This window comes from Rasamsonia byssochlamydoides (assembly GCF_041956645.1).
Source record: "Rasamsonia byssochlamydoides strain NRRL 3658 unplaced genomic scaffold VTN77scaffold_7, whole genome shotgun sequence".
Taxonomy (NCBI): Eukaryota; Fungi; Ascomycota; class Eurotiomycetes; order Eurotiales; family Trichocomaceae; genus Rasamsonia; species Rasamsonia byssochlamydoides.
The window spans coordinates 279,796-304,505 of record NW_027192390.1 but is presented as its reverse complement, the minus strand read 5'-3'; the positions used below and the strand labels follow the sequence as shown (position 1 = coordinate 304,505).

Genomic DNA, 24,710 nt, shown 5'->3' with positions numbered 1-24,710 from the left:
TTAGACATGATTATTATATTTCACTAGGACTGGTTCAAACAACCAAATGCACAGTTTGTAGTCATCAATGTACATTTTCATCAGTGCAACAGAGTGTCAACCCTGGAGAGAGTATCCCACATCTTCCCCCCTCCCCATGGCAATGAGATTGCGTCGCATATTCTCCGCTCTCTTGCCCACTCCAAGGGCAGCATCATCGCGATCGATCCAGGTTCCCACGCCGTGCTGCAGGACCGCTGTCGCCCGGACTTTCTTGTCTGATTCTCCCTCAAGGCCTTTCAGGCCGACGCTGCCGTGCAGCGTCAGTCTCGTCTCCTCTCCACCTTCAGGTTTGGGCTTGTAGATGCCGCGGTGCAGAATATTGCTGTCGTAGAAGACGGCGTCGCCAGGCTCGAGCTTCACGACCAGCTGGTTTGGCAGCGCCGGCTCGTACGGGTCCGCGTTTCGTTCGGTTTCCGTCCTCACGCGACGATGCGAGCCGGGGATGACGATGAGCGACGTGTCGGGACAGAGGGCCAGATTGTACTGCGCATGCGACTGCTTCCCCTGCGGGCTCTTCGCCTGCAGCAACTTCAGCTCTTCTTCCGGAGACACCGTCTCGGGGATGTCGTCGCGGTGCCAGCGCAGCTCGAAGTCCCTGGTCTCCGGAGCGACGAGGAGGTTGAACAGCTCCATCACGAGCGGTTCTTTGTCGGGATCATCGAGGTCTGACGACGCGGGAGCTTGTACCCCCAGCAGCTCTTCCACCACCCGGAGCACCTTCTCGGAAAAGTAGAACTGAGCGAACTTGTCGCGACCGGGCATCTCGGGATGCAAGAGGTGCTGGACGCCCCAGATACCTCCCTCCGACGCTGGAGGCGCAGTCTTGGGCCACGGAGGGAACTGTTTGGGGACGGTGCGGAAGTACGGCCAGTTTCCGGCGCGGGTCATGGCCGTGGCCTTGGTCGCGGCCTCACGCAGCGACGCCACCTCGTCGGGCGAGAGAAGCGAGGGCACGACGACGAAGCCATCGCGCTGAAGAGCGTCGAGGTATGGCGTTGCTGGAGTAGTGGTTGTTGTTGTAGCGGTTGCGGTCGCCATTGTACGGAGTATGTGCAGTAGATCGAGTAGATCGGATCGTTTTTTTTCCAAGGTTGCTCCTTAAATTAAACAAAGTCAATAGTCAATAGAAGAAGGCAAAGATCAGAGAAGCAGATACTATATGTTTTCTGATAGATGAATCTTCCAGTTGAAAAGTAGAGAGAAGCAGCACTAGATCCAACGTAAATATAGTAACTAGATCTCAATTAATTGTGGGGCATAAGAGAATGAAACACGAGATATACAGATCCAGACGCCTGGATTTTAACTTCCATTACTCAATCTGACTTCCAGGAAATCCTCACCTCTCTCCACGGTTCTTGGCCCGAACCTTGCTCTCTGAGGTCGTTCCTTGGGCGGGGATGAGTTAGCTAATAATAACTCCCTCATGGCGGGGTTGCTACATTGACCCATGGTCCAGTCCACACGATCAATAATTATTTAGACTTTCTCTCCGTCAGCCATGCTGCCAGCCAGATATTGAGTATGACTGCACGGTTGCATGGGATGGTTGTATTATTACTACATCGTGTAGATATGCACTGTATCTGAGAGACCTATATCCAGTCGCCAGACTCAATGAGTGGGGGGTCATTAAGAACGGGGTATGCAGTTCTCAACTACCTAGGTAACTGAGTATGATCCGATTGAACGATTCCTGCGTGATAGCCTCAGTTGTGTAGATGTGTTTTGATTGGTTGGAGATTGTATTTGGATCTTACTAGCACTACTAATTAAGGCCGCCTGGTTTGCCGATTATGTGGACCAAGGTGAGGTCTTCTTATCGCTTTTGCGAACTTATTCTCTCTTATCCTTGTCCTAGCACAGCCACAAGTTCCCAGATTTCGGTGGCGCGCTGTCGATTACTGTACTGTGTACCTACCTCATTTCATGCACCGAAATGATATACTGAGACTGGTATCTAACTCTTGAAGTCTGAAAGCATACCCTCGGTCGAACTCGGCTCCAACATGACGTCTTTTCAGGAATCTCCTCTTTGTGTGGGCCATTGGGCTGGCGGACGGCTTGGCAAGTGTCTTGGGTGTTTGCAGCTTCCCATACATAAATGACCGCACAGCCAAGCACTACACTGGATGGGTGAACACTCTCTCGTTAACCAGCAATTTTGCAGTCCCTGTCAAATATTCTTGTACCTGCCTTTTTTTTCACTGACGGTTTTGAACCCAACAAACAAAGCTGGCATCGAAGCGGTCTGTAATTTAATTTGTATCACGGTCCCGTCTTAGTGGCGGAGGGGTTTGGTCGGAAACAATAATAATACCTGCTGAGCGGTGTCCCAAAGCATTCGAGGCTTCTGACAGGTTTACATTAAAGAGACCTTTGGGCGAAACTGTCAAGTCTGTTGACTACGATGGGAATGGGCAGGGTCAAAGGCTTCCCACCAGCTCTTCTTATTCTGGTGGTGTTGCTTGTTCTGCTCCCCGCCAAAGCGCACGCCTTCGGAGCGGGAAGTATGTGACCATGTGACCCCTCTGACGTTAAGATATGTGTATACTTACTGTCTGGATAGATATTGCTTCTATTTCTGCTATTGAGGGCAAGAATTGGCGCCATGGCGACATCGAAGATACGATCAAGGCGCTCGCTTTTATCCATGGACACAAGTGGACCTCAGCCATGATCAAGCGTGTATACTTTGGAAATTGGTTACGAGACTAGTATGATATCTGCTTTATGTCGTGGTACTTTCTACGACTGATCTAACCGTCTGTTGCAGCTCTCAAGCAATGGATGTTGGCACCCTAAAGAACCTGCCAGCAGACACGATTCGGATTCTGGTCTGGATCCTTTCATTTATGACCTTCGGATACGCCACGGCCGAGTACGAAGTCACGTCAGAGAGACTCGGCGTTTACCGTCCCGAGGAGCACATCGAGTCAGTTCACCTTTCTGCGATGTGTTTGATGCTGGAATTGACTGACGCTGTAAAGCAACCCAAAAGACTACGCGGATAACCAAGATGCAAGGAAATATGATCCCCGGCTACGTCCGCCTGTCCGCCAAATCGAGCTCGAGATTGATCCACACACAGGGATGAAAAACTACATCGCGAACGAAAGAGGGGACTGGGCTACCAGCGCTGCCTACGTCAGATACAGCCTGTCTCGTAGCATCCACTACGGAAGAATGTATACCAGCGGAGGACGTCAAAAAGGTAGAGAGGAAGATCTTTGTGAGGCCTTGAGGTGTCTTGGTCAGGGCCTTCACACCTTGGAGGATTTCGCAGCGCACACCAATTATTGCGAGTTGGCTTTGCGGGAAATGGGATTCCACAACGTCTTTCCTCACACCGGAAGCGCAACTCAGATGAACATTCGCGGACGCCACGTCTTCCCACTTGTCACGGGAACCTTTGGCATGGTTGATTTCTTCCATTCCGTCCTTGGAGAGGCTTCAGATCACTTCACTCAATCTCAGCTCAATGAGATGGACATTGCGCTGGGCGATGCTCAGTCCAGCTCTTCTTCTAGCCCACTCAACGCCCTAAGAAGTCTGTTGGGGAAGGTTCCGGGAACGAAGGATCTCGTAGTTGAGGCCGAAGAACTCAAACGTCGCTCTGATGAACAGGAGTATGCGAATCGAAATCACCATGTGCATACGGGATACGCATCTTCGAGAGGTGTTGACCTTGACGGCCAATCGAGCCGTGGATTTGAGCACGAGCGCAGTCCCAATACGGGTGGATTTTACGACCATACTCGACCTTCAGCAGCAACGGCACCTCCAGCTCCTGCTACTGGTGGTAGCACTTCTAGTCCGGGGTTACCAGGACTACCGGATTTCGACCCGCAGAAGACAATTGAACAGATATATCCCATTCTCCAATTCAGGGATAAAGTTGTCAAGTCGATCTCGTCAATCATCGAGAAGATTCCGGGTTTGGAGGCACTCGTTGAGAAGATCACGGAGACAGTGACGGTTTTTGTCTTTTCTCTCCTCGCACCATTTATCCGCCCCATCATCAATGCTGCGTCCAAATCCCTGCAGGCGGGATCTGCCAGCGTCGTCGATGCATCTGGCAAGCACCAATATGAACCCTGGACCGATCCCACCTGTACTGATCCGACGCATTCGCTGCTCTCGAAAGATCACTTTGCCAATGTCTTGAACGAACCCGCCGGGCACGTCGCTGCTGCCATTCTCAACTATGTTGTTCCCCGCGTTTTGTACGCGTGGCAACATATCAACGTACCCGTGGAACAGGTTCTGGACGATTGCGTTCGAGTTTTCCATCACCCAGCCCTGAGGGACATGAAAAATGAGGCTCACCGGTCGATGTTTGAGGCCGTTCAGAACTGGGTGCATTCGAGACCCGACCGAGGTGCCGATCTGAATGACATTCTGAGCTCTGAAGGTGTAAGGGCGGGACGGAACCTGAAGGATAAAGACTCTCATCCTCAGGGAGGCGGACACTCTCATGGTGGCGGAGGCTTTCCTGCTATAAGCGGGGCTGGCTATGGTTATGGTGCTTCGCATCAGCAGCCTCCCCAATCCCAACAGCCCTCTTCCTCTGGTGGAGCAGCCTCTGTCTTTGATGGGCTCAGCAAACTTCCCATCCCAGGAATGATGTCCCAGTTAAGCAAATTATCCAGTATTATCTCGGGCGGAGTCACACAAGAAGACAAGCCAGGCCGCACTGATTCCAGTCCGGGCTATCACTCAGAACAGCGCTATCAACAACGACCACCTCCTCCTGGAGACCACTATCAACGGCCGCCTCCTCCGGGAGATGGCCACGGTGGATATTCTCATCCAGGCCGCACTGATTCGAATCCGGGCTATCACTCAGAGCAACACTATCAACAACGGCCGCCACCTCTGGGAGACGGCTATGGTGGATACTCCCACCCTGCGCCGAAACCGCAGTATGAGTCTGGATTCAACGTTCCCCCGCCTTCTGGATACGAGGTCTACCACCAGAATAGGCAAAATGAGCCTGAAGGGGGTTGGCCGGAGTATCAGCCTCCGGAGCATGGCGCCCACGCCTATGACTACTATCAGCAGCCCCAGCATGGCCAACAGCTCCATCATAGCCATAGTCACAGTCATGGTCATGGCCACAGTCATGGTCATAGCCGTGATCATAGCCGTGATCATAGCCGTGATCATAGCCGTGATCATAGCCGTGATCATAGCCGTGATCATAGTCATGGTCATAGTCATAGTCATAACCATGGCCATGAATACAGTCATGGACACAATCATGAACACAATCATCACAGTCACGGACACAGGCACGAACAGGGATATGGTGGCTATTAGGACTAGGATTGATTTGGCAGCGCGGGGAGTTAAATATATCTATCAGGAGGGTGAGTTGATAGAGCAACAATTAGATACAGTTTCGATGTTAAAAAACCTACAACACCGAGGGGAAATGTGAGTCTTTCTTAATGTAAAAGTTTTTTTTTTCCTTGTTTCATGCGTAGAGGATATACGTCACATAAGAGAAAAGGGGAAAAAAGGAAAAAGAAAAAAAAAGTGATAAGTCAAAGTCAAGTTGACAAGCGCCGAAAACAATAAATAAGGTCTACCCAGCAAGCAAAGTTGTGCCGTGTGTGCCTCTTTTTTTCCGTCCCTAACTAGTTAATACTGTAAGTAGTAAAGCAATAGGTATTCCAACTTTCGCCCGCCTTGCTTTGTAATTCCCAACTACATAAGGCAACTCCTTCCTTCCTCTCCAACTTCCAACTTCCAACTAGGGCTCGTCCCTTGTCGTCATAAGATTGATTAATCACGGTGATTTCAAATGTCCAGGTACAAAGGATGGGATGGACGTGAGAGATGGGTCAGCCGTTTAAGAAGAGGCCTCTTCGGACTCTTCAACCTTCGTATCCTTGGGAGGCTTCGGAGTATCGCCTTCAAGCTCCGGAAGTTCATCATCCTGCGGAACATGTCAGAAAAAAAATTATTCTCACATCTCTACAGAGACAGGTCGACGTACCTCGTCCTCGTCCTCTTCACCACCCTCACCGGAGTCACTCAAGTCTTCAGAGCCACCGCCGAGCTTAGAGAAGTCGATGTTGCCGAGGCCACCCTCATCACCGAACCCACCAAAGTTGGCGGCGTAGTCGTCGTCCACCTCGTCTTGCTCGTCCTCGTCGACCCACTGCTACCGTCAGCGACTTGTTCTCCGTCAGATTTTGCGACTGTAGGGAGCTCATCCTACCTTGTCGAAGTCGGTCTTCAGGAAGTGGACCTTCTTGGTCTCTTTCAGCAGACGCGGCCAGTACTCCTTTTTGAGCTCCTTCTTGCGCAGCACCAACTCGACCCCGCGCGCGGTGTGGTTCACCTTGCTGTTCTCGGGGTCAATCTCGGCGTACAATTCGAGCGAGACATGGTATTTGATGCCCTTCATGTTCGTGCCCGTGAAGGAGACGGTGGAGGCAGTGATGTTGAGGTCGGCAGAGGATTTGGGCACATCAGGGACGTTGAGGCTGACGTAAAGGAAGTTGCGGGTCGCGTCCGAGTCAGAGGAGCGCTGCGCCCACGTAACTGCACGGAGAAAACTTGTCAGTATAGTCCCAGAGCATCCTCGAAGCACCATTCAAGCCATTGGAAGTGCTTCCGGCAGCATCTCAAGCTATGTCGTGGTGGAGAGGCTCCTGCCGCAGCACTCGCCCTGGTGCGGGGTTGAAGCGCATAGTAGGTAGACTTCTGCGTAACATACCTTCCGGCGTAATCTCTGCGGGGGCCATTGTGAAATGAGGATTATCGTGTGAGAATGCTCGTCAACGACAGCAGTTAGGAGAAGGAGATATGAGAGGACACTATGTTCTGCGTGAAAGAAGCTGATCGTTTGTTGGATCGTTGGTGGTTTAGTTCCAGCCTCACGTCGAGCCCATAATAGGGCATCTGCTTTGCCGTCTAGGCTCTAGAAAGTACTGGAAGGCTCAGGCCGAAGTGAGGCCGCTGTTTGGTCTGTTTGTCGCCCCTTGACACCTCTTTATGCCTCAGGCATAAAACAGTCCCGTCCGGCGACGTCACTGGCTCGTCCAACCAGACAGCACCTTGGGGTGATCTGAGGAAGCTTGAGCTTGATCAGTCCGTTCATCTTGCTACGGTCCCATAGCGTCTTCACTGCGCTTTGTCTCCTAGTTGTGACTCCACTCCTGGGGTCTGACCTGTTACCCCGCTATTGACAGGAATATGCATACCAAGATCCACCTCTGAAGTCTCAACAACGTTTGCCGCCTCTCCGGGTTGTCGGGAGGGGTCTTTTGCGCAGCCTCCCAACAGGCCGTTCTTCTGGCCTATTTTTTGCTTCTTTATCTACTGAGATATGATAAACTGGAGATTTTGACAGTACACAAGCATGGAGACGATCAAAGCTGTCTTTTTCGGCCCGGATCCTCAGGCGCAGGTCGGCTCCATACTGTCTCACCATCCGCTGTTCGCCAGTCAACTAACTACTCTCTGCAGATGAGGAAATGCAACCAACTCATCCGCGCAAACACTCGCCAGTTAGACCGGGATATTGCCCAGCTCAAAGCCCTCGATGCCAAAACTCGACAGCTCATCATAAACGCCTCCCGTCGGGCGCAAAGAAACCCGTCCCAAGCCAAGCAGGCTACCAACGAGACCAAGACCTTTGCACGGGAACTCCTACGGATCCGAAAGCAGAGTGCGCGACTCACGACAAGCCGGGCGCAATTGCAAAGCGTACAGATGCAGGTTAACGAGGCGTTTTCCGTGCGCAAAATCCAAGGCAGCCTCAAGAAGTCGACAGGCATCATGAAGGACGTGAATACTTTAGTTCGCATGCCGGAGTTGACGGGGACCATGCGCCAGCTCTCCATGGAGCTGGTGAAAGCGGGCATTATTGAAGAAATGGTTGACGACGCCATGCCCGCGGACCAATTACTGGAGGATGAGGAAGAGGAAGCCGAAGCGGAGGTAGATAAGGTCCTGCAAGAAGTCCTGCAGGGCAAGCTGTCCAAGGTGGAAGGGGCCAAGGCAGCAAAGCCGGTCGAAGAGGAACCGGCGGCTGTGGAGGAAGACTTCGAGGACCAGGAGGCAACGCTGGAACAGATGAGAGGTCGTCTCGAAGCTTTGAAGAGTTGACTAGAGAGCGATCTGCATTCACGATCTGCATTCATTTACTCGCCATTCCTATATCAGGTATTTAAAAGGTCAGTAGATGCCTTGAAGGCATCGACCTCGGCTTATGACTGTCTTTTTCTCCATGGCGTACGGCGTCTGGGCTTTTGGACAAGGATTCTGTTTTGACAAGAACTGTTTCTTCTCTCACACGGTGTTATGTCACGAGTTGTCGATATATTTACACGAGTAGATAAGGTGTTCATGTTGGCATTGCCAATGCGATACGTAGAAGCTATTAGGCAGAGAGAGTCCACTCCATACCTCTCGCAAGACCTCTGGACCCTCAGTGGGGACCTCTTGTGTAGTGACAACACTGGCAACTATATAAAACCTCGATTATCCAGTAGATACAGAGTACTTGGGTGGGACTATCTCCTTCGACGGTGACTGCGCTGAATTGGACTGCTTCGCCTTGGGTAAGCTGCTAGCTAGAGAATAGCGTGTTGCTACGTTCCTGACACGTCAGCTAGAAACATTGCCAGCGCTTCTCCGCAGAACAGATACCCGAATCAGATCATCGGCACTCAGAGTAGTTGACTATTATTGAAGCCATTGAAGATACCTAGGTAGGCAGTATTCACTGCTGGACCCACGTCTTGCCATGCTTGGCTGAGGTAAGCAAGAAATCGCAGCCCAACGCGGCTAGAGCGTCTCGAAGCGCCCCCAAGCTGTGCCACTGTGGCGCAGTCAGTGACTGTGCTGCCTTCCGCTGGTCGCAAACGCCTTCCAGCCACTTCCCATCTGACCACCCTTTCCTTTCCTCGCCTCTCTCATCAACCAAACAAACACTCCTTCCACGACAGAGACGCGACTCATACTCTCCTGCCTCATCTACCATCCCTCCTCATCCGTCTCTTCAAGGACTTGTCTCTGTCAACCTTCGACCGCTACCTCAACCCTCTCGTGTGCTGCTATCCCTACCTAGCGGCACCTGACACGACTCTTCGATCGTGTTTCAAAGTCGACACGAACTTCCACATTTTACCTCCTCCTCTCGACAGTCTTCTCTTCTTTCTCTAGTCAACATGTCTGCCAAGCTCGACCAGTCTCTTGATGAGATCGCCAAGTCCCGGCGCCAGAGCGGCCCTCGTAGCGCCCGTCGTCGCAGTGGTGCTGCCGGAAAGGCTGCTAAGGCGCCTGTCGGAGGAGTGAAGAAGAACACCAAGCCCGCCAAAGGTGCTGGAAAGGGTGCAACCATCGGCCAAACTGCCCCACTTACTGAGAGCAAGATCATCGTGAGCGGCCTGGTAAGTTTTTCTCATCGATTTCGACATTTCGACACTGGTGACGTGGACGGTCGCTGATTTCTCTAGCCGCCCGATGTGAATGAAGCCAATATCAAGGTATGTTGATCGAGAGGCCTACGCCTTGGGTTTCCATCGCCATCTCGTTTTGAGACCTTGGAGGCGCGGACGGCTTCTACTCGCATGCACATGTCGACGATGTCGTTTCTTGCGAGTTGTTCGTACCTGTTCGAGTGCCAGCACGAGACAGGAGGCTCCTTCGTGTCGCGTTTGTCCGTCGTACCGAAGTTGAGCTCTGTCGAAGTCTTGCGAAAGTCGCATCCCGCTAGCTCCGCTCGCTGTCAAGGCGATGCTGTACGGGTGCGCCGCAGACTGTGCTGAAGGTGGTTGTCGAAAGACGCCACTCAACTTCCATCCATGCCTTGATGGCGCGTTTTCCTCCTTTCGCAAATTTGGGTTCGGGGGCATCAGCGAGCGCATCAGTGATCCAGCAGCCAACACAGCGCGGTTGAGCGCGCGCAGACTTGCAGTCATGGTTTCTCGTTCCGCATCATATAAAGGGGTACAGCTAAGCGTTCCGACGCTTGACTTTCGAATGATGCCTTGTGCTTTGGGGGGATGGGGGTATCATCTTCATTAAGCTGCCCCGTTGCGAACACACGAACCTGACTCGACATGCGCTTGCGGACTTGGCCTTTCCTTTTCTCGATTGCGTACCAAATTCATGCGCTTGTGGAACCATGTCTTATATGTGTTTCTCCTGAGGTCTCTATGTTTCGTGACCGCTGAAGGGGAGCACCGGTTGCCGCTCATGAGCGCCGAATGGTAGCTGGAGAGACGGGTGTTATTCTCTCGGGAGAAAATTCGCTTGCGACGCGCTGTGCGGTTTGCAATTGCTGTCGCTGACTCCCCATTTTTTTAACTTGGCCTTGGCAAGGCCGTACTGACCACTGATCACGGTGTGCTCGCTGGTGCTCGCTGGTGCTCTTGAGTGTTGTCCGATTTCCGAACAGTTCATACGCTCTCCTCGCTCTCTCATTATTGCGGCGTCTCCAGTCGATAAACTTGCACGTTTCGATGACAATACTGATTGAATTTACTCGCGCTATAGGAGTATTTCAGCAAGTCAGCTGGTCCAGTCAAGAAAGTCATGCTTACCTACAACCAAAATGGCACGAGTCGCGGCATTGCCTCCATCACTTTCAGCAGGCCCGACACCGCTGCCAAGGCTGCTAAGGAGTTGAATGGACTTCTGGTCGACGGACGTCCGATGAAGGTGTGTATTCGCAGGTATCGCTCAACTTGTCCTTAGAGCAAGCTGACCTCCGGCATAGATTGAAGTCGTTCTCGACGCGACGCACGCTCCTCAGATCCCTGCGCCCAAGCCACTCACCGAGCGTGTTGCGTAAGTTTTTCTGTGGTTTCCTCTGTTCACCATTATTTTGTGTCTGACTGTCAATCTCTAGTCAAGCCAAGGCTCAGCCCAAACCCGCTACTGCTGCAAAGCCCGGAGCTCGCCGCGGCCGGGGAAGGCCTCGCCGGGGTCGCGGCGCTGGCAATCGTAAGAAGACAGTTGAAGAGCTCGATGCGGAGATGGTGGACTACTTTGCTGCTGCTAACAATGAGAATGCCGCGACTACTGAACAAACCGCCGCCACCAACGGTACTGCTCAGCAGCCGGCTACCAATGGAGAGGATCTCGAGATTTCGGTAAGTTGCGTTGGTCGATATCCGAAGGTGCTCGCTGCTGACAGGGGCATTTACAGTAAATGATTCATGCCTATCCCCGACCTCTGACGTGATATCCCATCGATCATCCTGCGGTGGCGGTTTTGTCCGACCCTGCCTCGATCGCTATTTCTCTTATGCTTCTTGATTCTTGTCTTTGTATTTCTTTTTTCAGTCTTGTTCCTGAACGACTTTTTTAATTTGTGCCGGATGGAATGAGGGAGAATTCATGGATGGACTTGCAAATCTCAGATCAGGTCTCGACAGTGAAGGGTTGTATGCAAACATTATTTTCTCAGGGGTATTCTTCGGGCTTTACTTTTTTCTTAAATGTGCTTCGAGCTCAGGTAGCAAATTGATTCCCCTCCTTGGATCTTGGAGCAGTTGAATTACAAGCAATATGCAATGATCTATTGCCTTGTAGACAATTGTGCTCAGTGTGTTTTTCTTCTCGATTCGACGTCAATCGCAGCCCCCAACCTGTAGTGTGGAGACATATTCCTGCTGTCATAAAGGAATCGAACCAATTTGTAATTCATCAATCCTGTATTATACCTAATTATTTAAAATAATATTGGAGACCTCTACTTCAACAACTTATAATAATAGTTACAAGGCTAAACTGTCAATAAGTTAACCTATAACTGCATACCTATCTAAAGTGGTACGAGCTGAGCTGAGGTCACCTAAAGTCTAGCAATAGCCTACTACTTATTAGCCTTGTTTATTTAATACGGTATGTGCTCTATTGTGCTCTACCTACCTACCTACCTAGGTAGGTAGGTAGAGACCCTCTAATCTAAGACGTAGGACCGTCGGAGTCATCTAGCATATACATGCCATGGTATTCATACCTGATCTCATTCATTACGGGACATATGGACGAATTAATTGATGTCAAGCGCTGGATGTCAACAGGTAGTCGGAAGTAGTGTTCTGAGAGAAGAGAAGAGATCCTGTTTGTTGTATACACACAATTCTCCGTATACATATAGTATACTCCGTATACTGTACTGTATATATACAATCACTCGCGTGTCACCGCCTCAAACAGCAGCCATCGTGCATTCGGACCCATCCACTTGTAATCGCGCTCTTCGGGCAGGATCACGGACAGGGGGATCAGCGATATGGTGATGGTGCACGACGTGTTGGTCAACCCCGCGGGCTGACAAAACCGAGGATGTGGTTAGGCAGTACTCAGGTCGGAAGGAGGTAGGCGTGATCATAGGTAATTACTGACTGATGGCGGCACCATTGCATTTTTGTATGAACTTCGAACTTCCGAAGTAAGGAAGGTAGGTAGTGTTGAGTACTACTCCATAGTATACTCCGTACTCCGTACGAGGTTACGTAGGAGTGATATGCGAGCGTCAGGACTCAGGATCTCAGCAGTCAGCACCCCAATTAGGAAGGAGTACTCCGTATGGAGTAGATAAACAAGCTCAAGGCTAAGCCCACCAGATGGGGCAAATGGGGCAGCCGGGGAGACTAGACTAATTTAGGGTTGGTTCGCGATGCCCGCAGATGACCCCGATAAGGATTTATTGAACATTTCTGAGGATTATATTTATGCTCAGTCTGATAATACTGACTAAGAGACTCTGAATCTGGCTGCAGGAGTCTCTTTAATCATTATTTGGGACAGCAGAGTAATCTGCCAAAGTCCCCGGCCGTCCAGGCTTTCTCCCGTAGACCACATATCTCGGACAGTCAGCAGTCATTCTCAACTAAAAGGTTAGGAGACTCACAATTTGCTGTAGGCATGCATGGTCCGATCATGCACCTGCTGCTTGACAAGCACATGATGGATCTTGGCCGCATCAGCATCCCATCCCAGTATTTGTGTATATACACGGAGGCCATAAGCATCAACTGCATCTGGGGTCTCAATATAGAGCCATCTTCAAAGGTCCTTTAATTTGGGTCCTTTGGCCATGGTCCAAGTGGGACCATATAGACCCTTTCAATAATACCTTCGAACCCTGCCTCCTCCATCCAGTGTTTCAACTTGGAAGCAACATTCATTGTCCTTCCAGTCCTTTCACCAGCTTCATGTAGGTTCCTTATATATTGCATATAAGGGGAATCCTCTTGAAGGGTGCCATCATCACTCTATGCCCACATGGCAAACTCAGCGACCTCAAAATATCCACCAGGCTTTAAGTGATTGAGTACCTGCTGAATCAACCACCTCCAGTCCTGGACACACCCTGAAAGGGTCCGAGCATGGATGAAGTCAAAGTAGTTTTCTTCATACATCCACTCTTTCTCAAAATCATCGATCACAAACTGAAGGTTTGGCAGGACCCAGGAAGGTTGGATAGCACTTAAGTCATTACCGATGACACGCGCTGAAGGGAATTTGCTGGTCATCTGTTAATATATGACTTGCCTATAAGGGACGGCTTTTCCAGACTCAGCTATATCTATCGCCCAGATACCCGTGCCCGTCCCTAAGTCCAGAATGGTTTGTGGTTGTTTGATTGGAGCAGCGAAAAGTTCCCCGTCAAGTAACAGCAAAAATCTGTGGTGATCAATGGTCAGTTCAAAGTCTCAGTATGCTAGCTATAAAATAAGGTATCAAGGAGTGGGTGAAGCTCGGATTCTTGGAGAAGCAGACAGCGAGGCACGTATTCCTGTCCCTGGGGCCCAAGCCTGCCGAGACAAACATCTGCTTATGAAAGGGGACAGCACTCACATATGGTGCATCTATCCCACTGATTAGCAGTCAGTTCTCTCGTTAGCTAGCCTGCCAAGGTCATACCAGATCAAGACGATCCTGCTCGACATCGTCGTTCGGCATTCTTGTCATCAAGATCAGTTCATAACCCCGCAAATCCATGAGTTTGATGGTGACGGTACAGGTAATTCTTCTCCTTTGGTAAATATTGTCAGCAAAGCGGAAGACTGATTCTGTAGGAGGTGGCATACTTGGCTGTATGCATGGTAGCGTCGTCCATTCTTGTACCGATAGTCCAACACGCTGGATTCCAGGGAAGTGGTATCCGACTGTGCAGCTTCTTCGTAGACACTAAAGTCGTCCTGAAATTCTGAAGTGAGAAAAGTTCGCACCAATGGGTGAGATGGACCCTACATCAGTGACAACTTCCCCAGCGGCATTGACAAATGTCTCCTCAGGCTGCAGCTCATTAGAGGGCTGGGACTGTGTGGTTTCTGAGGTTTCTGCCATATCTCAAGTCGAGGGAAACAAACATTGAGGCTCATACAATGCAACGCCTCTCAAAAATGAGAACTGGGCAAGGGAACATCTACTTATCATCTTGACACGACAATAGGCAATCAACCCCTGGGATGTGACCAGCTGCAAGTTGGTACAGCTGACGACATACAGAAATTTCGGGGAGGACGAGAGCAACAGTCCACCCTTGTAGTACTAGGGAGGAAGAAAAGAGCAATGAAACTAGCAGGTGGATTCCCGTTCCGAATTACCGGAGTATGCAACAATTGTCACTATGCCATGTGCTGCGCCGCAAAATCGCATATTTAGTAGTAACGACTAACATCACAGCTGTACAGACCGTGAAAGAGGGCCGGCAAAGAAGTCATCTCAATGACTGCCAATCAAGCACGAGGAATTATGCCACTGCCTGTTTTGTACACCTGCACCTGGGCTAGTAACATGGTTCAGCATGCCATCATCTTCCAGGTCGCTTGGAGTGAGGAGTAAGTCCATCTAATTAAACTAATAGTACCTAGTCTGGAGAGCACAGTACAATAGGACAGCGAGCATGTAATGTACTGTACCAGCACATTTTCAGCTTTGTAAAGGGCTTGTCGACACTGTAATGTACTGTATGTACATACAACATGACTCAAGTCTTCCTGCCGGGGTCGCCGCTTATCGATCCATCGACTCATTCGAGTCACGACCCGGTCGAGCTCCTTGTCTTGCACATAATTCTTTGCATGGTGGCATGACGCTTTGGGCAATAATGGTCGATGGGGGTATGGCTGTTTATGTATGCCATAATCGCATTCTGCTGCATGTTATTGACCAACCATAGATATCTCCCACATATAAGGAATTCCCTGTTGCAAACAGATGGGCCGCATGTTAAAGTAGAGGCAGTATAAATCAACCTGTAAATGCTGGCACCCTTTTATCTAGACTTGTCCTGAGATCCATGGATTTCTCCAGCCCATGTTCTTGCTATAATTCTACTACGGTTGCTTGGTTTTTAGCTTAGTTAGCACTATGAGTACTCAGAGTGGTCCAGCCAAGTTTTCGGCAAGGAGGTAGTTTGTGTTATGATGTTATCTAGTCTATACTGCGCGTCAGTAAAACTAAATAATCATAAATTAGACTCTACTTTGAGTACTCCTCAGTACGGAGTAGTGGAAAGTGGAGAAAGAAAACCACATAGCGAGCACGGACTTCTGTATCTACCCAGGTAGTATCTATACTGTATTAGGTACATGCATGTATGTAAACCTGCAGAATCGACGGACAGCTAGCTAACCGATCGATTGTGTAATGGATGGATAGTACAAAGAATGAAGGACTGCATCAAAAGAATGAATGAATTGAATCAACCAAATGAATTTGTATGTGACTTGTTGGTCCCCTTCCCCCATCGCAGCTCCTTTGCGGCAGGCTGAGAAAGCCTCAGCTTCATTATCTTGCTGTAACCCAAGGGTATATGAACCCTAACCCAATTATTACATGAAGAACAAGAATTGTGCCATCTGTTCTTCTATGGGCTCATCCCCTCGGGTCGTCTCCGTCTCTGATCCACTGGAATAACGGGATGACTCGGGATTGTGTTTTGTTGACGCTGATAGCCGGTGTGTGTCGTTGGTGCTGTTCGTATGCAGTTCCGCAATGCTCATAGATGATGCTCCAGCTGCTTGTCCTGATACGGTATCTGCAGATGCGACGGTCTTGATTCCCGTGAGGTCGTATCCTCCCCGGTTCCTCCGGTCCTGTTGCTCGTCTGTGTGGTGGTAACTGTTCGTCTTCCCGTGCTGGGGCTCGTCTCCATTGGGCACGCTTTGCGTGGTGGTCTCATTCGTAGTGATGCCATCTGTGGTATCATTCGAGGCAGCCGCCGCTCTGGCCTTGGTCTGGGCGCGCACGCCGACAAAGAGCTGCTGCGGGCGCCACATTTTCATTTGCTGGCCTAGATGGGATGAAGTCAGTTACATCACGGTCAAACCTTTCCAGCGAATCTACAGGGATACTCACTCATGGCCTCACGCCAATGGGCCATCAATCCCACCATCCGGCTCGCCAGAAAAATAGGCAGGACAGCATCTGAGGGAATGCCCCTGACAACCACTGTCAGCTAGAATTATCAGCCTGAAGAGAGTATGACCACTCACAGCGAGGTGTAGCCAAACGGCCAGTACAGATCAATGTTGACATGCAGATGGCGCTCGACAAAGTATGGGTCGACAGTGACCTGGCGCTCAATCTCGTAGGCAATGTGCACCAGCGGATCCTCGAGACCTTTCGCCTTCAGGCCTTGCAGGAGCCTCTTCATAGGCTCCGTTCGGGGGTCTTTGGAACCCTTGTAGACCCGGTGACCGACCCCTGGGATGCGCTCGCCCCGGGCTTTCGCGACGGCCAGGAAGGTGGCCACGTTCTCGGGGCGGCCGATCTGCTCCATCATGCGGTAGATGCTGTCAGCGGCACCGAAATGGCGAAGGCCATAACTCGAGGTGAGGGCAGACATGACACACGACAGCGGGTCCGCCAGCGTCGAGGCGGCGTGCAGCAGCGCTGCTGCCGAGTTGTTCATCTCGTGGTCGCAACCCTGCACCCAGATGTGGTCGATGAAGGCGATCACCGCTGGGTCATCGCCGAGATGCAGAAATCGGAAGATATTGTTCAAGAACGGTGCCTCTGGGTCCGCTGGTTGGAACTTGAGCCCCTGTCGGTGGCAGTAAGCGATGGCCAGCACCACGGCGTATGCAGCCAGGCTCTGCACGATGGCTTCGTCGGTCGAGTCCATCTTGCCCTGGTACAGATTACGGCCAACAACAGCCGGGATGGTGGTAGGATTGGCGCCTATATAGGCCGCAAGGCCCGCGAGGAGCATGGGGTAGAAGGGAGTGAAACGACTAGATAGACGAAACCCAGCCGGTCAGTCTGATACCATTCATCCCATTCATTGATAACCGGGAAAACTCACGGAAAAGACTGGATGACGTCCACCACGGCCGGGGGCACATTCAAGCAGGCTTGTCCCAGCCGCCGTCGCAGAGTCAGTTTCTCCTCCGGCGATGGCTTGTGACCCCAGATCATCAGATAGGTCATGTCCTCGAAATCGCACGTCCGGCCCAGTTCGCTGAAAGTGTGGCCACGGTACTCGAGAGCGGGCGGATTGGCATGGCCGTCCCTGTTGACAGTCGTCAGTGGGCGAGACTCCTCTCTTAGGGGTCTTTTCTTACGTGAACGTGATACTCGATTCCATGACGGCGACGTTCTCGAAGCCTGGATCGAAGACCCGGAGCCCGGAATGGTTGTACATGGATTCGGCAGCATGGCATTCCTCGGGAGGCGCTTGGATTCGAGCGAGGTCGGAACCGCGAATGGTATTGCGATAGATAGGGAGCTCATAGCTCTGCTGGGTTCGCCCGTCGAAGACGATGAGGTAATCGTTGTCAGAGGGCATCGTGGCAGGATCGTTCTGGGCCATCGCTCACGAAATGGCAGGAACAAATGAAATTCGAAGGAAAAAGCCGTAGATAGTTATTATCACGCGCGACAGGAGTGACACGTCTGTATGTATCCTATCGATCCGTCTATCCGAGTCACGATGATGATGGGTGTGGAGGACGCCAGCTTCAAGTCGAGGTAGGAATGATATGGATCGTTCAGCAACGAATAAGTGCCGTGCCTGCAGGGCCAACTGCCCAGAGTCAGAGTTGATACCGGTTGGGAAGTGACGACCAACCTACTCCAAAACACTAATTCCATTCTTTATGCACAAGCCAATAATAGATCACAAAGTTACTCGGTATTTTGGGCAGGAGAGGACCGAAAGCCTCAGTACCTACCTAGGCAGGTACAGACCTTATTTAGATTAAGCGACCACTAACCTGACTGCCGATGGATACGAGATCGTACACGGCCATGTGGAGGGCATGCCATGAATGGGACGAAAAGATTTGCCTACCCAGAGAATTAGTTACACACAGGTAAAGCAAAGGAACGAATTACATGAAATTTATGAGGATGAAATAAAGAACCCACAGCCTCGAATTCATGGTAGACGATGCTGCGTACAGCTGAGGCTTAACTCGTCTACTCCTGCCGGATCAGAGTAAAGACGAGAATGGTCAAATCCGGTTTGTACCACGCCTGTCGCTTGACACGCTCCGGTGGTTCCTCCTCCCACGCTTGCACTTCCCACCGGCTGCCCGTCGCCCCTCCGATCTCCTCCCAGAAGCGAGTCCAGGCCCTTCCCGAGCCTGGATCGCGCCTATCTGACGACCCGCGATCATGGCTCCGGGCCCCGGTTTTGTCAGGCCGACCAGATGGCGGGCCACGATCTTTTGGCCCTCCAGATTGAACAGGTGGAAGAGGCTCTGCGCGCTCACCACGTCGATCCGGCCTTGGATCGGCTCCAGACTGGGGAGAGGGAATTGGGGTTTGATGAGATCCGCCTCGAGGAACGAGGCCTCGAGGGTGTCGGCGTCGTGGAACAGCTCGTAGCCAAGCTGGAAGAAGGCCGGTTCGATATCAATTCCGTACATGGCCTTGGACGACGGAGCGCCGTCGAACAGCAGTTTGCGGAGGTCCTGCCCGAAACAGCAACCGGCGTCCAGAAAGGTCTGGCCCGCCTGGAGACGCGAGAGGATTTCGGCGTAGCTGGGATGTGTCGACGTGGTGAGCTGGACACGCGTACCGTCAGCAGTGACTTTAGTCGTCATGGCGAGTAGTTGCTCGTCCAAGGATTCCAATTAATCTATTAATCTTCACGATCATCGATCGATTCGATGGCATTATCAAACAGAGAGGGAGGAATGGGTTTTACACAGGAGGGGTAGACGTGTAGACCAGGCCGACGAATAGGAACAAAGGAATCGGCGTTGGTTGCATCAGGACGGTCATGTGAATGGGCCAGTGAGTATTATGATCAATTGTGGGAGTGTTTTCGTTGGAGATGTTGAAGGACTCGACGACGCGGACGACATCAAGGGCGACGAAGATCCCCAGACACAACACGAAGAAGACACTGTCTGGTCAGCATTATTGCAGTGGTTTCAATAAACAGCGGTGTTGATTGATGGATAGATATTGTATTCACATGGGTACCAAATACTATGATGACCCGTGAACGGTACGTACAGACTGTACGGGTGATATTGAATCCTCTTCCTGATTGGTAGAGAAAAGAGATATCTGCAACTAGCTTGCCACGTGCAGGGACGCCAGAACCCTGGGTCGAGGCTAAGGTAGAGCACTTGCAGACGGCACTTGAGATGACGCTATGTTGATTAACGAGTACATCGATTTTGGGTGCAACCTAAGCCATAGAAATCTAAGCTTCGACTCTCTGAGATATGCCACTGTATGTCTCTATATATGTCATGTGGAATAATCATGTGATATCATAAGTCATTGCAGTTACCTAGATCATAGACTCATGGAATGATCATAATATAGAATTATAGCACGCCAGCGCAACTCTGTATAGCCATGGTGTATGCTGCCATACATAGACATGAATGAAGTGTCGACAACGAGTGTAAAGTGATAGTGGATGTTCAGATCATACCATGCCTACTGCAACGCCATCCCGTTTCCACACCCGGCCATCCTTCATGACGAACTGGACCTTCCGGAGAGCCCCCAGATCCGATCGGGGATCCCCATCTAGGGCGATGATGTCGGCGGCCACGCCTCGTTCGAACCAGCCAAACCTCCTCCCGCATCGGTCTCCGCCGCAGGCCTCCCATCCGTGCAGCGTGGCGGCAGTCAGAACTTCCTCCAGCGGCACACCTGCCTGCACCATCAGCTCCATCTCGCGCGCATTGTCGCCGTGTGCGAACGCCCCCGTGTCCCCACCGCACGCGAGTTTGATCCCCATCTCCCAGGCCTTCTTCGTGTGCGCCAGGATCTTGCCCATCTCGTGGGGGGCCATCTGTTCCAGGACTGCGAGAGTCGGGACGAAGATGGTGCCCGCCTCCTTCATGGCCTGCAAGGCCTCGTCGCTGGGCTCGGAGCCGTGCTCGATGGTCGTCACTCCGGCTTTGGCGGCCATGATCACTGCTTCGGGGGAACTGGCGTGGGCTGCCACGGGGCAGTTGGCCACATCGGCCTCTGCGACAATGGCATTCATCTCCTCCTGCGTGAAGAGAGGGACGTTGGGGTTTGGATCGCGGGGCGGGAACTGGATCGGGAGGGCGCCTTTCCACTGGGGCGGCGGAAATCTCAGCTGTCTCTTGCGGTAGTCCGCGTAGAATTTGACGACGTCAGCGCCAGCGCCGATGCGTCTTCGTACCGCTGCCCGGACGCCGTAGATGCCGTCGGCGACGTCCGAGATGGAGGGGACTGAGGTGCCCACGCCTGGGAGATGGTTCTCCTGCCGGATGGCATAGCCTCCCGAGGACGCGATTGTCTCCGTGGCGACGAAGAGTCGCGGTCCGGGTGTGAGCCCGCGATTGACGGCATCGCGGACGTTGACGTCGGCGTCCTGGAGACCCTCGGTGCCCAGGTCGCGGTAGGTCGTGTATCCTGCCAGCAGGGCGTCGCGACAGTGGTTCACGGCGCGGATGACGCGTTCGACGAGACTCTCATCGCGCATCTGGTTCAGGGCGGGTGTCTCGGAGTAAGCATGGAGGAAGATGTGGGTGTGCGCGTCGACGAAGCCGGGGAGGACGACGAGGAAGCGGAGATCGATGTCATGGGGCGAGATATGCGGGGGTCGGAAATCCGAGCGTCGGTAGACGTCCGCGATGAGACCAGTATCTTGGTCGACGACGATGGAGATGTTTCTCTCGAAGCGTTTGAGTTTGGGGTCGAACAGGAGCGCGGTGTGGATGGTGATCTGGGAGGGGGACATGCTGGACGTGGAGGTAGAGGTGGAGGGTAGAGGGCGTCGCATGACGAGAACCCCTCTCAGCCCGCTTTCTCAGATGGTCCTGGTCGAGATGACATTGTCAGGAGGTACGAGGTAGAGATTAAGCTCTCCACCATCAATGCCCAATCTAGCGCATCTAGAATAGGATTAACTAGCGCGTCAAAATCGTGTAGCCTAGTGTCCATGCAAGATACCAGTGACAGCAGAAAAATCTTCTAATTTGCTTCCATGCAGCACAAAAATTAAACAGATAATTAATTGGATATCGCTGCATGGTAATCAAAAGCACTGTTGGATCTTGTGTTTTCGTAATGGTTAATCGGTTGGTCTTTTTGTCTTGTCTACCTACTGGGTAGGTAGTAGCCGTAAATATATATATTATTGGCAACACGAACGGAAAGGAAATACAGAGAAATGATTATCACTATTCCACCCTATTCCCTGTCTCTTCCTCTGCCCATCTCTTTTTCATTTCTCTCATTCTGTCTCTCAGTCTCTCTCTCCCTCTTTTTTTTTTCTTTTCAATTCATCATCATCTTTTTTTTTCTCAGTATACCCCGCCGCGACCCCGCAGTGGGCTGTTGTCTTGTTGTGGGTTGTTTCCTGCCCGATGACGTATTATCACTGTACTCCTGTACCTACAGAACTTTAATAATATTACTCCGCACGAAAAAAATGGGGAATTCATGACCCCGACCCGACGCGACCGGACCGACCATGGAGAGTGGGCACTCTTGATCAAAAAAAGGTTGCGGTAAGAGAAAATGTCGGAATCGGTTTTCTTTCCAATTCAATTCAACATCTACTACTCCATTTACATCTTCGGTATACTTGGCCAAGTATATAGTATACTACTACGGATAGCTCCGCAATCATCCCACGGGCGTTCCGATATACGTACCGTGGATAAACGAGGACGGATCCGGATCTTTCTTTGAATTCTCCACCTGTCAAGCGGCTTACCTGCTGACTACCTGTAACCTGCCTATGACCTGCAGTATGTACTCCGGTAGAGATACCTCGGAATCTCTTCCGATGTTGACTTTTTTTTTTAATTATTCCCTACAAATGGAAAATGGTACCGTAGGTAGGAGTAGACAGTCAATGCCTTTGAAAGTATGTAATTATCCAGGTACAGTACCTAGGTAGGTACGGAGTACCTAGTTGGGAATGAGGTCATTTATTTAGCCGCAAAAGTACTGTACGGAGTACCTATCGTCCTGCTTAACTTCCGGTTTTACCGCCTGAGCCGACAGACCGCGATGTGATGCGACGCGGCGCAGATAAATCGATTGATTGACTTGACAGATTATTATTATTATTATTAACCAGAAGACACGTTGTTCCTGCCTACGGAGTACATACATACGTAGAAGATACCTAGGTACCTAGGTAGCTAATGAGTGAGTCATCATGGGAAATTATCAGGTAGTTACCAGTGTTGTCAATGGATGCCTAAATGTGTACCTAGGTACCTTAAGGCTTTAGGTACCCAAGGTAGGTACCTGCCTAGGTAGAGGTAGGTGTATCATACATACACGGTATGTAATGATCTTACTTACCGGGTTTGGGCGATACCGTCAAAAATACCCGACACCAACACCGACACCGAACACCAAACACAGTACTCCGTAGGTAGCTATCAAGATAGGGGCCGATTTCTAATACTGTTACTGTTAATTAGGCAGGTGGGGGATTTTTGTGATCATCGTCCTAGAATGATGATTCCGTAGGCCTTACTTCGTCATGTCGCTTCATTTCCGAGTCGAGTCGAGCTGGAGCAGATTGTCGTCATTCTTGTTGTTGCATGAGTGAGGGGAGGTGATAGTGATAGCGATAGTGACAGTAGTTAGTCACTTGCCATCTGTCATCTATTCATTCATTATTCATTCTCTCCCGAGAACTTCTTTGTCACCACACACGCGCAAACACCACATTCAGTGGACTGGTTCCGACTCCAGAGGTAGTAGTACTCCGTACTACTGTACGGAGTAGAGAGGTATGAAGTCATAGTACATGCGTTTCGAATTACGTGTCAAGAGAAACAGTGACATGAATCCGGGCAACTGTCGTCATGCACGTGAAAATCCGGGGTTTCTACATCAACAATGGGGGCGGGACTCGAGAGCACGTGCGAATCGAATTCTGGCGCGGACGGCGGTTGAATGAATTGACCAGTACAGGTACTCGCCTACGTGGAATTATTAATCATGATGATGGTGATGCCCAACAGTCCGTAATTCATCAAACTAATTAATTCTGTCGTATCCGTAACTAAGCGATATTTTTATCCGATCTACTGCAAGGAAGGATATCATTATTGTTTCTGGAAAGTGTAGAACCGCTCCCACGTCATTCCTCTGCACGTACCTCCAGTACTCTGTATGTACACACTACAGTACCCAAGGTATCCTAAGATGCATAGCAGTCAGTCGTGGTGTCAATGCAAGCTTAGCCTGCCTACAGTATCTACTTCTCCAGTCTGGTCCACTCATGCTCATCACTATTCATCAGAAATGCCCGAGAATTGCATTTCTAGTACAATAATGATGTCAACTCAACAAATGCGTTGACACGTTGGTGATGCTGTAGCTGTCTGATCGACGGTGCGTCTCGGACGTTTCCAAACTCCGACAATCTCCCCGTAGTGCAGCGGATCCTGGAGTGCACTGTGCACATGGCACGGATGTTTCAGAACAACAATAATGACACGAAGCTTTGGTTGAATTGATGCGATCCTGATCCGGAGTGTGACTCCAGAATCTTCTTGATCCACTTTGGTATCTTAGGTACCTATCTGTGTTGTCACAATAACAATAATAATAGCGGGCGGCTCCCGTTCACCGCACTAAGCGCTGGAAATTAGGTATCAACAGTATGTACCTACCTAGGTAGGTATACCTATCGACCACTTGTACAGTACACAGTACACTCCACATTCTACACGTAGAATGGGGCTCTGGAATAGAATCAATTTAGCCTTTCGATATCGGACATTATTTGCGATCTGTGCTGTTGGTAGGTGCTGAAGGAAGCCCCCCTCCAGGCAGATGATGGGTGAGGCTGCCTGGTGACCGATTGATTGGTTGGGGGTGAATCTGAGGATTCGAGATGTGACCGAATCACAAGGCCAGAGACAACCCGAGGGAATACATCAGACAGATAGGAAATGGATTTCCAAATTCTGCTAATGAAAGCGAGATAATATTAAATTATTGATTAATAAATAAATAATCACATTCTTCAGCCATCATATCATACCTCCGTGTCAAATCCGGTTGGATTATTTGACAGCTCCGATACGAAGTTGAGGCAACTACGGCGTTCCTACGGCGTATCACATTATTCGCCGAAATAGTTAATCAATAATTAATAAATTGGATAAATTAGCAGCAGCCATCGCATGTGGCTCGATGATCTACGACCAGGGCCTGCGCGACGGGACGGGTCTGATTGGGCCGTGTGCATAACGCATCGC

At 50.8% G+C, this 24,710-nt stretch overlaps 10 protein-coding genes across 10 annotated transcripts; 3 read left to right on the top strand and 7 right to left on the bottom strand.

Moving 5' to 3' along the window:
- Positions 1-96: 96 nt before the first annotated feature.
- On the bottom strand, positions 97-1,080 carry VTN77DRAFT_8228 (uncharacterized protein; the record flags this gene model as incomplete). The annotated part of the gene is made up of 1 exon (XM_069424703.1): positions 97-1,080. The coding sequence occupies one exon, from the start codon at positions 1,078-1,080 to the stop codon at positions 97-99; it is 984 nt and encodes a 327-aa protein (XP_069280990.1).
- A 1,372-nt stretch (positions 1,081-2,452) lies between these two features.
- VTN77DRAFT_8227 (uncharacterized protein) lies at positions 2,453-5,364 on the top strand (the record flags this gene model as incomplete). The annotated part of the gene is made up of 4 exons (XM_069424702.1): positions 2,453-2,552; positions 2,612-2,759; positions 2,819-2,977; positions 3,033-5,364. 4 exons carry the CDS (start codon positions 2,453-2,455, stop codon positions 5,362-5,364), a joined length of 2,739 nt encoding a protein of 912 aa, XP_069280989.1.
- Positions 5,365-5,899: 535 nt separating this feature from the next.
- Positions 5,900-6,800, bottom strand: VTN77DRAFT_8226 (uncharacterized protein; the record flags this gene model as incomplete). Its single annotated transcript, XM_069424701.1, has 4 exons — positions 5,900-5,986; positions 6,047-6,211; positions 6,272-6,597; positions 6,773-6,800. The coding sequence occupies 4 exons, from the start codon at positions 6,798-6,800 to the stop codon at positions 5,900-5,902; spliced, it is 606 nt and encodes a 201-aa protein (XP_069280988.1).
- A 617-nt stretch (positions 6,801-7,417) lies between these two features.
- VTN77DRAFT_8225 (uncharacterized protein) lies at positions 7,418-8,166 on the top strand (the record flags this gene model as incomplete). Its single annotated transcript, XM_069424700.1, has 2 exons — positions 7,418-7,465; positions 7,525-8,166. 2 exons carry the CDS (start codon positions 7,418-7,420, stop codon positions 8,164-8,166), a joined length of 690 nt encoding a protein of 229 aa, XP_069280987.1.
- A 1,064-nt stretch (positions 8,167-9,230) lies between these two features.
- Positions 9,231-11,218, top strand: VTN77DRAFT_8224 (uncharacterized protein; the record flags this gene model as incomplete). The annotated part of the gene is made up of 6 exons (XM_069424699.1): positions 9,231-9,452; positions 9,519-9,548; positions 10,561-10,725; positions 10,784-10,854; positions 10,916-11,159; positions 11,216-11,218. The coding sequence occupies 6 exons, from the start codon at positions 9,231-9,233 to the stop codon at positions 11,216-11,218; spliced, it is 735 nt and encodes a 244-aa protein (XP_069280986.1).
- A 130-nt stretch (positions 11,219-11,348) lies between these two features.
- Positions 11,349-12,435, bottom strand: VTN77DRAFT_8223 (uncharacterized protein; the record flags this gene model as incomplete). Its single annotated transcript, XM_069424698.1, has 3 exons — positions 11,349-11,490; positions 12,209-12,345; positions 12,421-12,435. The coding sequence occupies 3 exons, from the start codon at positions 12,433-12,435 to the stop codon at positions 11,349-11,351; spliced, it is 294 nt and encodes a 97-aa protein (XP_069280985.1).
- Positions 12,436-13,292: 857 nt separating this feature from the next.
- On the bottom strand, positions 13,293-14,370 carry VTN77DRAFT_8222 (uncharacterized protein; the record flags this gene model as incomplete). Its single annotated transcript, XM_069424697.1, has 7 exons — positions 13,293-13,545; positions 13,597-13,704; positions 13,879-13,889; positions 13,945-13,984; positions 14,043-14,056; positions 14,112-14,222; positions 14,275-14,370. 7 exons carry the CDS (start codon positions 14,368-14,370, stop codon positions 13,293-13,295), a joined length of 633 nt encoding a protein of 210 aa, XP_069280984.1.
- A 1,490-nt stretch (positions 14,371-15,860) lies between these two features.
- On the bottom strand, positions 15,861-17,818 carry VTN77DRAFT_8221 (uncharacterized protein; the record flags this gene model as incomplete). Its single annotated transcript, XM_069424696.1, has 5 exons — positions 15,861-16,321; positions 16,387-16,469; positions 16,524-17,264; positions 17,336-17,542; positions 17,595-17,818. The coding sequence occupies 5 exons, from the start codon at positions 17,816-17,818 to the stop codon at positions 15,861-15,863; spliced, it is 1,716 nt and encodes a 571-aa protein (XP_069280983.1).
- A 667-nt stretch (positions 17,819-18,485) lies between these two features.
- VTN77DRAFT_8220 (uncharacterized protein) lies at positions 18,486-19,079 on the bottom strand (the record flags this gene model as incomplete). The annotated part of the gene is made up of 1 exon (XM_069424695.1): positions 18,486-19,079. The coding sequence occupies one exon, from the start codon at positions 19,077-19,079 to the stop codon at positions 18,486-18,488; it is 594 nt and encodes a 197-aa protein (XP_069280982.1).
- Positions 19,080-19,921: 842 nt separating this feature from the next.
- On the bottom strand, positions 19,922-21,256 carry VTN77DRAFT_8219 (uncharacterized protein; the record flags this gene model as incomplete). Its single annotated transcript, XM_069424693.1, has 1 exon — positions 19,922-21,256. The coding sequence occupies one exon, from the start codon at positions 21,254-21,256 to the stop codon at positions 19,922-19,924; it is 1,335 nt and encodes a 444-aa protein (XP_069280981.1).
- Between the last annotated feature and the right edge of the window lie 3,454 nt (positions 21,257-24,710).